This window comes from Babylonia areolata, chromosome 24 (assembly GCF_041734735.1).
Source record: "Babylonia areolata isolate BAREFJ2019XMU chromosome 24, ASM4173473v1, whole genome shotgun sequence".
NCBI classification, from domain to species: Eukaryota; Metazoa; Mollusca; class Gastropoda; order Neogastropoda; family Buccinidae; genus Babylonia; species Babylonia areolata.
Genome location: NC_134899.1, coordinates 32,546,621 through 32,558,638, shown reverse-complemented (window position 1 = coordinate 32,558,638; position 12,018 = coordinate 32,546,621). Strand labels below are relative to the sequence as shown.

The following is a 12,018-nucleotide window of genomic DNA, read 5'->3' as shown; positions in this document are numbered from 1 at the left end:
TTTTTTTTCCCCTCCAAGTATTCATTGACCTGTTGAGTTACTTTGTTGTTCCTCAATATTTCTGATTTTTCTTTTTCTAAATACTGCACTGTTTGTTTTGTTGTACTAATTAATCACTGAAGAATGTTCATTTTAATTATTCTCCATTCTTTATCTGAAGGAGGATGGCCTGTTCTCCCAGGAAGGTGTGGCATTTAGAAATCACATTTTGTATTGACTCTTTCACCACCAAGTTTCTGGGTGAAAAACACTCCCCAGCATCAAATATTTTAGAAATGATGCTCTCAGTCAAAGGCTTCAGTTCATGTCAAAACAACATGATGGACTTGTTCACTTCAAACTGTGTCAGGGGGCAAAGGTTAGTCAATATTCTATTTGGAGGAAACTGGCTGCAGCTGTCGAGCTTTGTTACAATGTGAAAAATGGTCTTATCAACATGACCCCTCGATGTCGACAAAAGTCGCCTGTGGTGGTGAAAGAGTTAAACATCTGAACGAGTATCAATCACTCGACACTGGGCTCACCGGAATATCTCTTCAGCTCGTGTTGTAGGCTGATCCTGGAGACCCTGGTAAGCTTGTGGATATTGTCCAGTATCTGTTGTACTCTGGCTTCCACATTCTTGGAGCAGTGGTAGGCAAAGCCTATCTGATTGGGACCGTCCACAGGCTTACAGTCTCCATTGTTTTTCCTGGAAACATACACCGGCACAGTGACTGCACTGCACTGATACAATAAATGCCTCACACCAACACAGAAAACGCACTGCACTGACAGCACAGTGATCGCATATCACTGACACAGTAAATTTCACAGCACTGATAAACTGAATGCCTTGCACTAACATGTTAAAAAATATTGCATTGATAAAGTGTATGTACTCAAAAGTCCAATGAAAATTAGGCACATATATGCAGTGATTGTTATGCACACAAACCAAGGAAATGCCTCCAAACTATATCAATTCCATCAGTTTTTTGACAGAGGATTTTAAAAAGTACCCTGAACATGAGCATAACTATATAATACACAAAATTATACATATATATAATCAGGCATACAACCCCCCCCCCCCCAAAAAAAAAAAAAAAAAAACAAAAAAAAAAAAGTGGGCAACACACATTCTCAGTACAAAAAAGAGAACAACACAATGAAAATGCCTAATCATCAAGTCCAGAAAAATAGACAAAAAGATATTCATGACTTCTTGGCAAAAAACAACAAGAAATGATTGGACCAGCAAGGAAGAAAATCATTTAAAAAAAAAAAGAAAAGGAAATGATGACAAAAAAAAAAAAGAAAGAAAGAAAAAAAGCGCAATCAAAAAAAGTATTTCTGGCACAGATATTCTAAAATGTGGAATTACTGTTCATACAGACAGAACCCTCAAGGGGTGATATCAACAAATGTACAAAAAACATAATCTTAAATTCTCAAGATTGTTCTTCTTCTTACTCTGACTCTGTGGGCTGCAACTTCCACATTCACTCTTAATTATGTATGAGTGGGCTTTTACATACATGAATGCTTTTACCTTGCCATGTAGGCAGCCACACTGCTTTTGAACAGTATGCATGTTACAAATGTTTTTGTTTCCACAACCCATTGAACACTGAAACTGAATATGGGATCTTTTATGCTAAAATTTGATCTTCTGCACCCCTGAAAATGGAGTAGGGCTGCCTACATGGCATGGTAAAACCAGTCATTCACGTAAAATCCCACTTGTGTACACACTAGTGAACATGAGAGTTGCTGCCCACGAATGAAGAAAAAAGATCTTCTGCATATCTTCATAAACAGACTGCACTGGCAGGTCTGCACATCTGTTGACAAGTCAAATCGCAAAATCTCCGCTCTTACACCACCAGGTGCTTTGACAAGGATGAGACAGAGACATCATATTTCAGACTAAAATTGCTGCACGACCTCTACCATCATAACCAAAAAAACTTTTAAAATTTGACACCCTTCCAAATCTTCTTTCAGTCTGATTTCAGACTATAGTCTGAAGAATGTCTGGCCTGCATGACCAGCAGACAAATAAAGGACCCTAAGCCTGAGAGTCCAACACTTTAACCACACTGCTGTTGGCAGGCTTCAACTAGAAGCAGACATAATCAGGAACCTAAGACTGAAAGTACAACATTTTATCCTCTTGGCTGTTGGCAAGTTTCAAATAGGAGCATACAAACTCGGGACCCCAACACTTTAACCACTTGACTGTTGGCAGGCTTCAACTGGAACCCTAAGACTGAAAGTCCAACACTTTAACCACTGGGCTGTTGACAGGCTTCAGCTAGGACCCTAAGACTGAAAGTCCAACACTTTAACCACTGGGCTGTTGACAGGCTTCAGCTAGGACCCTAAGACTGAAAGTCCAACACTTTAACCACTGGGCTGTTGACAGGCTTCAGCTAGGACCCTAAGACTGAAAGTCCAACACTTTAACCACACGGCTGTTGACAGGCTTCAGCTAGGACGCTACGCCTGAAAGTCCAACACTTTGACCACTTGGCTGTTGGCACGGTTCAGCTAGGACCCTAAGACTGAAAGTCAACACTTTAACCACTGGGCTGTTGGCAGGCTTCAGCTAGGACCCTAAGACTGAAAGTCCAACACTTTGACCACTGGGCTGTTGACAGGCTTCAGCTAGGACCCTAAGACTGAAAGTCAACACTTTAACCACTGGGCTGTTGACAGGCTTCAGCTAGGACCCTAAGACTGAAAGTCAACACTTTAACCACTGGGCTGTTGACAGGCTTCAGCTAGGACCCTAAGACTGAAAGTCAACACTTTAACCACTGGGCTGTTGGCGGTCATTGTACTCACAGGATCAGAGCTTTCACATCGTCCAGCTGCTGTGTACACCACTGCTGGCACGCCTTGGTCTCCAGCACACCCACCAGCTGGAACAGCCCTTTGCCTGGCTGGTTCCGGCTGAGGTGATCTTTCAGCTCCCTCATCACAAACTCAAAATCCTCACTGATGCCTTCAATCACCACCTCAGAGCTGCTGCCGCTGCTGGGAAGCGTGATGCAAGCCATGGGATAGTCGTCTTGCAGCTGGAGCTTGAGTGGCTGGAGCTGAGGCACGGCACTTTTGTTGACCTGCCGTTAAAAAAAAAAAAGCAAACAAAAAACCACATACACACATGATGACCTGTCAACAAAAACAATGCAAGGCAAGGCAGCTTTATAGAATTAAAACTCACCATACATATATTTCTGTCAAATGCATGAGATTACGACAACACAAAAATGTTGCACTATAGTATATATTTTGGGGTTAACCAAAAAAACAACAACACTGTTACATATTACATCAGGTGAAATTTCAAACTGTGTTTGTGTTCATGAAAGTAATGCCATCTATCTATCTCCTTTCCATTATCAAATGATTCCCAGTTCATTAGCAAAACATCATGTTGATTTTTTGATATAAAGATAATATTTATTCTGAGATGCCAACTCATCAGTCAGTTTATCAGTTTATATTACTGTTGGTTTTGTTTCTTTTAGTATTCCCTGTTTATTGTTTGTTTGTTGTTTTTTTATCATGCACACTCATTTTTTGTCAATTCAGTTATGAGCATCTTCAGGAAGGCAGTCACATCAGTAAGCAGAATGAGTGAAATTTGTTGTAAGAACAATATTTATTGTAACCACCAAGTTTGAATATCATTCATTGTAACTACCAAGTATAAGTAATATTCACTGTAACCACCAATTTTGGATAATATTCACTTAACCACCAATTTAAGATAATATTCATTGTAACCACCAAGTTTCCTATCGTGATTAAGCTGTCATTGTATAAGTAACTTTCAGATCAACTACACAATGAAATACTAGAACAGACTGTATAGAATTGTGAAATGATCTATAACTAATAAAGAGAAAGCCAAAATCAAATAAAATGTATACCTTTGGTTCTTTTTCACCAGACTCCATGCTTCACTTTTCAGAGAAACACAACTCTCCACCATTTTTCTCAGAATACTGAAGCTGACTTTGAGCAACCACTTGAGTTAGAATTCAACTGTGATTGGTGATTTTATTTGGTGACAAAAATATGACCATCATGGATACTTGCAAACACTCAACAGAACAACAACAAAAATGAACATAGTGATAGATTTAAGAAATTTTGTCATGTATGTTCGCTACTATTTTTCAACTACATATATACTTTAATGTAATTCACTTTGCAGTGTTGTTACATTTTTTTTTTTTTAAGAAGAAGAAGAAGAAAAAAAACAAAACAACCAAAAACAGCTCCATACTGGTTGGTACCTTGATCTGGTTTAGGGTTTATGAATTGTTTCCTGATCTGTTACATACATAGCTGTCTTGCTGGCAAATAACTATCAAGAATTCTTTAGCAATAAACACATACACCATACTGCTGGCAAGTATACATTCATTCACATAAACACAAAACACATACTGCACACACACACACATGTGCACGCATGCACACACCCACACCCACATTGTATGCATGCAAGCACACACACAAAGATATTCACAAACAAAAGAAAGAAAGAAAGAAAGTTTCAAGGGTGAGAGACTTGGCATTCTTTTACTTTAACTAATCAAATCATCTAAAATTTACTGTTGAAACCTCTCATGGATGTTTGTACAACCTGTCATTCCCAACATGCTGGAAGGGTTAAACCAAGGAAGAAAATCTAAAAAGTACCATGAAAATAAATGGCTTGATCTAAAATAAAACTGCAATCTTCTTCTTCTTTTCATTTTTATTTGTTTCAAATCAGCATGACAAATGACGGGCGCAATAGCCGAGTGGTTAAAGCGTTGGACTGTCAACCTGAGAGTCCCAGGTTCAAATCACGGTGACGGCGCTGGTGGATAAAGGGTGGAGATTTTTACGATCTCCCAGGTCAACATATGTGCAGACCTGCTAATACCTGAACCCCCTTCGTGTGTATATGCAAGCAGAAGATCAAATACACACGTTAAAGATCCTGTAAACCATGTCAGCGTTCGGTGGGTTATGGAAACAAGAACATACCCAGCATGCACACCCCCGAAAACAGAGTATGGCTGCCTACACGGCGGGGTAAAAATGGTCATACACGTAAAAGCCCACTCGTGTGCATACGAGTGAACGCAGAAGAAGAAGAAGAAGCATGACAAATTTTGAGTAATACCTGAGCTTTCTTTCTCATTTTCATCTTCTTTTTTTTGATAACTTGCCTTTGACACAGGTCATTTCCATTACCTTGATTTTCCCCTGATGGATGTTCCTCTTGAGTTCACCCAGGAAAGACTGCACAGAATTCATGTAGAAAGCAGCACAAACAATGCGCGAGTCCTGCACGTCAAAGGAGCAGTTCCTGAAAGCTTCACACACTTGGGTCAGGTACATCTGGCCCTGCTGTGTTCGCAAGATGGTGGCGATCGTTGAGGAAATGTCAAGGCTGTCCTCTACACTGTCCTGTGCAAGACGAAACACACAACACAAATGTATTACAGACAATGTACTGTCAATTTCTGAGCATCACTTTGCAAGAGTGTAATTTCCTCATCTACCTTGGTTTCTGTGTTTCACTCGTAAGTGTCAAAGTGTACCTTTCTGAATGAACATAACCTGTTGGAATTCCTATGTAATATCATCAAACAACAGACTTCCTAAACGACAAAAAATATCAGTTTCACTGAAAACTGGCATTAGTGCTACAAGAACCACATCCCATGTGAATGTCTGTGCATTTGTCATTTTTGTGTTCTCAACTAGCTACAACTGACTTCCTTTGAAGTACTAATGTGTTTTTTTTCTAATGCGTGCATGTGTATGTGGGCATGAAAGCAAATATTTGCATGTGTGTATATGTGAGTGTGCATGTATGTGTGTTTGAAAGAGTCTGTAAGTGTATGCATGCATGCATGCATGCTTGTGGTGTGTGTGTGTGTGCATGCGTGTGTGTGCATGAGAGAGAGAGATAGAGAGAGAGAGATAGAGAGAGAGATTGTGTGTATGTGTGCATGTCCATGTATTTGTGTGTGTATGTGCATGTGTACCTGATGTGCATGTGTCAAAGTTGTGTATGCATATATATATATATATATATATATATATATATATATATATATATATATATATATATATATATATATCCCTGTGTTGTGTATGTGTTGTCTTATAGAGGACAATCAATCAGTCATGACACTAACCTGTAGTGTAGTCATGAATGCGCACTTTGCCGTGTCAAAATCATTTTCTGCACCGCAAAATTCCACAGTGCCTTCCTTTTCATGGATAATAATCTCACACAAAGTGCATTCCTTTGCAAAATCCTGCATCAGCCGGAGCTGGTATGCTGGATATTGCATTGTTTCCCTTCTTCGACTCCGAAGTTCGTACAGCTCTTTTTCATATCTCAGTCTATCCTGTTCTCTCAGCTGGTCTCTCTTTTGTAGTTCTCTCTCCAACTCCAACGTTTTCTGCTTTAGCAGTTCTGTCTCTTGCTCCTTTTCCTGCTGTAGACGAGGCACTGTCTGTGGAGGGGGAACAAAGTCTCTGGCATCAGCCCAACGGTTCGTGGCAGGGTGTGTCATCGTTTTTGGTGCTGCATGGTGCTGTTCTGATTTAGCCGACTTCATTGCTGCATCTTGCTGAAAAAGTTGGGGCTGTGAAGAATCGGGATCCATAGAGATTTCTTCGAGAGACACGTTCTTGATTCTTCCCTCCATATCATAATCTTCCTCTAACCCTTGTACAGATGTGCCTGCCACACTTTCATGCTCAGGACTCCAGCCATGGCATACAGGGCTACAGTCAGCATTGAGCACTACTGGCTGATGGCTACCCGACTGAGTTTGGGAAGCAACATGACCAGGTCCACGGTCAAATGACTCTGCTTCCTGCGGTCGGGCAGCAAAGCCTCGTGTCTGTCCATCTCCTCTCCCTCTTTTCTGGTGGTAGCCAAATCGAGGCCTCCTTCGTCTTCTTCCTCTTTTCCCTTGCTGGTAAGGTGGGGTGTTTCTTGTCTCATCATATTGCATCTCTGTATCTTGATCTTGCATCTCAATATCCTGATCTGGGAAAAGCTGACTGCTCATATTTTTGTTGCTGGGATTGAGACTGCCACTCTGTCCTCTGTTAAATAGACGGGGTTTGGGAGGAACAGTTGGCTTGACAGTGACAGATGGCTTCCCTCTCCAAGAAGCACCTGACTGGCTGTTTCCCTGGTCTCTTTCTGTTGCATCATTCGATGGGTCACTTGGAACAGTCTGTTGATTTTTAAGGTCATCAAGGATTTTCCTGTGAAACTGCTCATAGCAAGGCTCAACAATGATGTGGATCCCTTTGGATGGACTGTGCTGATTCACAGCTAGCACAGCTGCTGTCACTGAAACAGGGTGAAGAAAAATGAAGCAAAGAATGAAAATCACATGATAAAGCACATAACAAACCAAACGAAAATCGTATCAAAGGTCATAAAATAAAGTTATAATGACAAAACAAAGCAATGAATGAATATTGCAACTGAAATCATATTAGAAAAATAACCTGATAAGATGCAATAATTAAATCAATGAAATTTAAAATAAAAACCACTTGATAAAATCACATTATAGAAACTGAATAACTAAAACTCAGAAAAAACAAGAAAATTTGCAATATATATATATATATATATATATATATATATATATATATATACACACACACATACCATGTAGTCTCAAAGGTAAATGGACCTCTGTATCAATGTGTGTGTGTGTGTGTGTGTGTGTGTGTGTGTGTGTGTGTGTGTTTTCTATAAACATCAAATTCTTTGTTGGATCAACCTATATATTTTAATGGATTGTGTACATGTTTTTTAAATCGGAACCATTACAACTGTAAAGTGCTTGGAGCAAAATTATTTGATTTGGCACAATACAAAAAAAGAAAAAAAAATCATTATTTGGTAGTCTAAATTTCTTGAAAAAAAAAAAAAAAAAAAAAAAAAAAAAAAAAAAAAAATCAGCTCTTTGTCTCTAACACTTACCTTCAGGATTGTCGAAGGTGATCACAGCCATGCTCATTCCAGGGTACATATGACAATCCTTGACAGCCCCTTCCACACCTCCAGAACGAGAGCTCTCAAAGTAGAAAAGCAGATTGTCTGAGGTGACATTCGACCCAATGTCTCTGATGAGAACTGCTGTGGGAGCTGTCGGAAGGCGGGAGTAGGACAGATTCTTTCCTCTCTCCTTGCTTATTCTCTCTGCTGTCTGTTGATGTTGTTCTGGAAACAGAGCACAAGGAACACAGCTTTTGAGCCTCTGCTCATCACCCGACCTTTCCTTTAAACACCTAGACAGCTGCTGCTGAGTATCCTCATCAGTGAAAGGCTGCCATCTCACTGAGTTATATATCACAGCTTATCCTTGTCAGTGAAAGGCTGTCACTTCACTGAGTTATGTATGACACAGCTTATCCTTGTCAGTGAAGGGCTGCCACCTCGCTGGGTTAAAAATGACACAGCTTATCCTTGTCAGCAAAAGGCTGTCACCTCACTGAGTTATGTATGACACAGCTTATCCTCATCAGTGAAGGGCTGTCACCTCACTGGGTTATGTATGACACAGCTTATCCTTGTCAGCAAAAGGCTGTCACCTCACTGGGTTATGTATGACAGCTCATCCTCATCAGTGAAGGGCTGTCACCTCACTGAATTATGTATGACACAGCTTATCCTTGTCAGTGAAGAGCTGTCACCTCACTGAGTTATGTATGACATGTATGACACAGCTTACAGGTTAAGATGACAGTCACTTTTCTGTATGTGGACTTCCTCCTCTTCGAACTCCATTACTTTTGTTCAGTAAAATTAACCACACCATTGAGAAGCACAAAAAGAAAGTAGTGACTGCACTTCAAACGCATGCCACGCTTGTATCATTTCACCTAGGTTCAGTGGTCAAGCGTTTATGACAATGAAATGATAACAGTAACAAAAACCTCTTGAAGACATTTACATCAGTTCATTTCAATACTCTCCCCAGATTTATTCATTCTCTCTGTTGTTATTTACTTGATTATTTATAATTCAGTAAACTCATGCACACACACACACACACACACACACACACACACACACACACACACACTGACAGACAGTGTCCACAACCACAACAATCTGTACCAGTGAGTGGATTCAAGAAGGTCATCAGAGCAGTGTGCTTGATGCCACAAAAGTGCTCCACCCCATTCTCTTCCAGCTCAGCCTTTGTCACCACTTCTATGAAGTTCTCCAGCATGTCTTGAGACCATGTCTCTGGAATATTCTGTCCACAGCAACAGGGAACAAATTTATCAGGTGACTTCTGTAACGTCATCTTATTAGTGATATTTCACTACAATTTACATTGGAAAGACATGTGTCATGAATGTATACATAAATTCCTACACAGAGGGACAGAGAGAGAGAGAGAGAGAGAGAGAGAGAGAGAGAGAGAGAGAGAGAACAAACATTTAGGTACATTTTTTCTATCTAGTTCCTGACAGAAATACTTTATAAATTATAATAACAATAATAATAACAATAATGAAAATAATATTAATAATAATCATAATAAACATCTATATTGCACACATATCTAGACTAATTCTGTTCAAACTGTCAAAGTACTTTTTATTATAAAAAAAAAAGTACTTTTTATTATAAAAACACTTTGCAACATTTCTGACACACCCAATTATGCATACTACCACCACAAACACCCACCTGCATCCCATGCACATCAAAGAGTATGTGCACACTCTCTCTCTCTCTCTCACATAAACATACACACAAACAGAGCATTTAAACAGTGATCAGGCCTCTGGTGGTCATGCTGGGCATATTGTTAGTTGGAATGTGTTTTTAAATAATTTACCTTTTTTTTTAAGCCAGGTTGAAAAGACATTTTGAGAAATAATGCAGAGAAGACTTATGACAGAACCTCTGACAACACTACTTGCTCTTTTTAAAGGTATTTCAATTCACTGATCAGGTAGAACAGCAGTGATGAGCTGGAGATCAATGTTTGACTGGCAGAAAGGACTAGAACAAGATGACAGTCATTGAGTTAAAAAAATAAAATAAAATAAGAGGTTTTTAAATTTTTTTTAGACAGTTTAACTGTATGTGAAGTGAAAAACAAACAAACAAAAACAAAACTTGCAAAAAACGCACCGAAAAGTGATGAACTTTACATCAAAAAGTAAAATCACTGTACATTTGACAGTGTGTGACTGTGACTCTGTGTGTGTGTGTGTGTAAGTGTTGTAAGAGAGAGAGAGAGAGAGAGAGAGAGAGAGAGAGTGTGTGTGTGTGTGTGTGTGTGTGTGAGTGTTGTAAGTGTGTGTACCTGTATGTGCACATGCAAATAAATAAATTCATAAATAAACAGCTGTACTTAAAAACCTGAGGAGTGTTTACAAATTGATTTTTTTCACTTGAACAGACTGACTCTGAGACAAGCGCTCTTTTCATTTCCAATGTAAATGACTGATCTTAATTTCTACCAGTTATACCCTCTGGCATGGAGGGCTTCAAAAAAAGTGAGCAAAAGGAAATAAATTAAAGCACAATGAAAATACATGTTTATATCCCTGTTTCACGATTACCCCATCCTTCACTGCCATTCCACCCAGAACAGAAAAGAATCATGAAAATTGTTTCCCTGTTTTTTTCTCTCCACAACAGTATACAAAGAACATGCTTGTTAACAATTATACCATTATGAGTAATGAAGAAGGAAAAGCATGGTATAACAATATATATTTATGATATCTAAATACAGTGATCTACCTACAATGTTCAATTCTTTTTCATTTGACATTACACAACTATAGATAAAAAAATATTCTAAAAAAAAAAAAATACAAAGCAGATTTTTACAATTTTTAGTTTGTCAAGAGCAAACAAAATCAAAAACGTCTTTACTAATATAAGTACATAAATAAATACATAAATATTTATAAATACATAAATGAATAAATAGAATAATAAATAAAAAGAAAAGACTGTGATGTAACCACATTCACAATCCAAAAGGCTGCAGGAAAACCCTGAACACTCTGGCAAAAATTGTCAACTGTTGTGTTTGCATTGTAACGATCTACTCATTCAGTTTTCAAAATCACACTAAAAATGACAACCTTGTTAAGTAGTCTGTTAGATTTTCATGCCAATACTGTCACTATGCTTGAGTTCTGAAGCTGTAATAACATGAAACAAGCGGAATTATCCACGATTTCCCCCTCAAGACAGAATGTCTCAATACGAAGTGTTCAGAACAAGACGTAGACCTTCATTCCGTCAGTCACACCAAATAGAGGAGGTTAAGAAATGTGGATACTGCCAAACAAGCCATCTCTTTTTATGTATCAACACCATTACGAGCAGTACAGTAACTGACGAATGTCACAAATCGTACCTGGACTACCATCTTCCGTCTCCATGGTTCGTCGTTTGACGCCATATGTGGCAGATGTGTCGACTGTCACCTAATTGAAAGGAGTATAAAGAAATGGTTGATTAGAATATATACGGGTACAGCAGAACAAAATAATATCTCAGAGGATGAAAATTCGTAAAATAAATATCCCCTTCTGGGAATTTCCGCTTTTCCAAATGAGAACCGAAAGTTACTTAACAAGGACAATAACTCTTAAAATTAGAGAAGTGATTATAACAGTTTTAGTAATGTGCTGGTTTGTGTATCAAGACAAGGAGAGGTATATCATAACAAATACCTCAATCAATCAATAAAATCTGTCTGCATCCCATGAAATCGCCGACCTCCTTGTTGGAAAAGCCGTGTAGCAATCTTACCTGTCAGTGACTTCCCTTATCAACTTTGTGTCCACAGCTGCAGAAAAGGACAAAATGTTTATACCGGAAGTTTCAGTTTCAGTTTCTCAGTCTCAGGATCAGTTTCTCAAGGAGGCGTCACTACGTTCGGACAAATCCATATACGCTACACCAAATCTGCTAGGCATAGGTCATTTGAT

At 38.9% G+C, this 12,018-nt stretch overlaps 1 protein-coding gene across 3 annotated transcripts in view; it reads right to left on the bottom strand.

The window, feature by feature from the left end:
* LOC143299179 (uncharacterized) overlaps nt 1-11,861 on the bottom strand; it is a 38,106-nt gene extending 26,245 nt beyond the window's left edge. Inside the window, exons 1-8 of one of the 3 annotated variants that reach the window (XM_076612342.1) lie at nt 11,840-11,861; nt 11,442-11,511; nt 9,164-9,305; nt 8,024-8,263; nt 6,201-7,378; nt 5,248-5,463; nt 2,833-3,110; nt 525-691 (exon numbers count right to left, since the gene is read on the bottom strand). In XM_076612342.1, coding sequence (XP_076468457.1) covers nt 525-691; nt 2,833-3,110; nt 5,248-5,463; nt 6,201-7,378; nt 8,024-8,263; nt 9,164-9,305; nt 11,442-11,486 — 2,266 coding nt within the window. In that variant the 5' untranslated portion in view covers nt 11,487-11,511; nt 11,840-11,861. Of the gene's footprint in view, nt 1-524; nt 692-2,832; nt 3,111-5,247; nt 5,464-6,200; nt 7,379-8,023; nt 8,264-9,163; nt 9,306-11,441; nt 11,625-11,760; nt 11,808-11,839 lie in introns of those variants that run through there. The other 2 variants (XM_076612341.1, XM_076612340.1) reach the window with 2 other exon arrangements.
* Between the last annotated feature and the right edge of the window lie 157 nt (nt 11,862-12,018).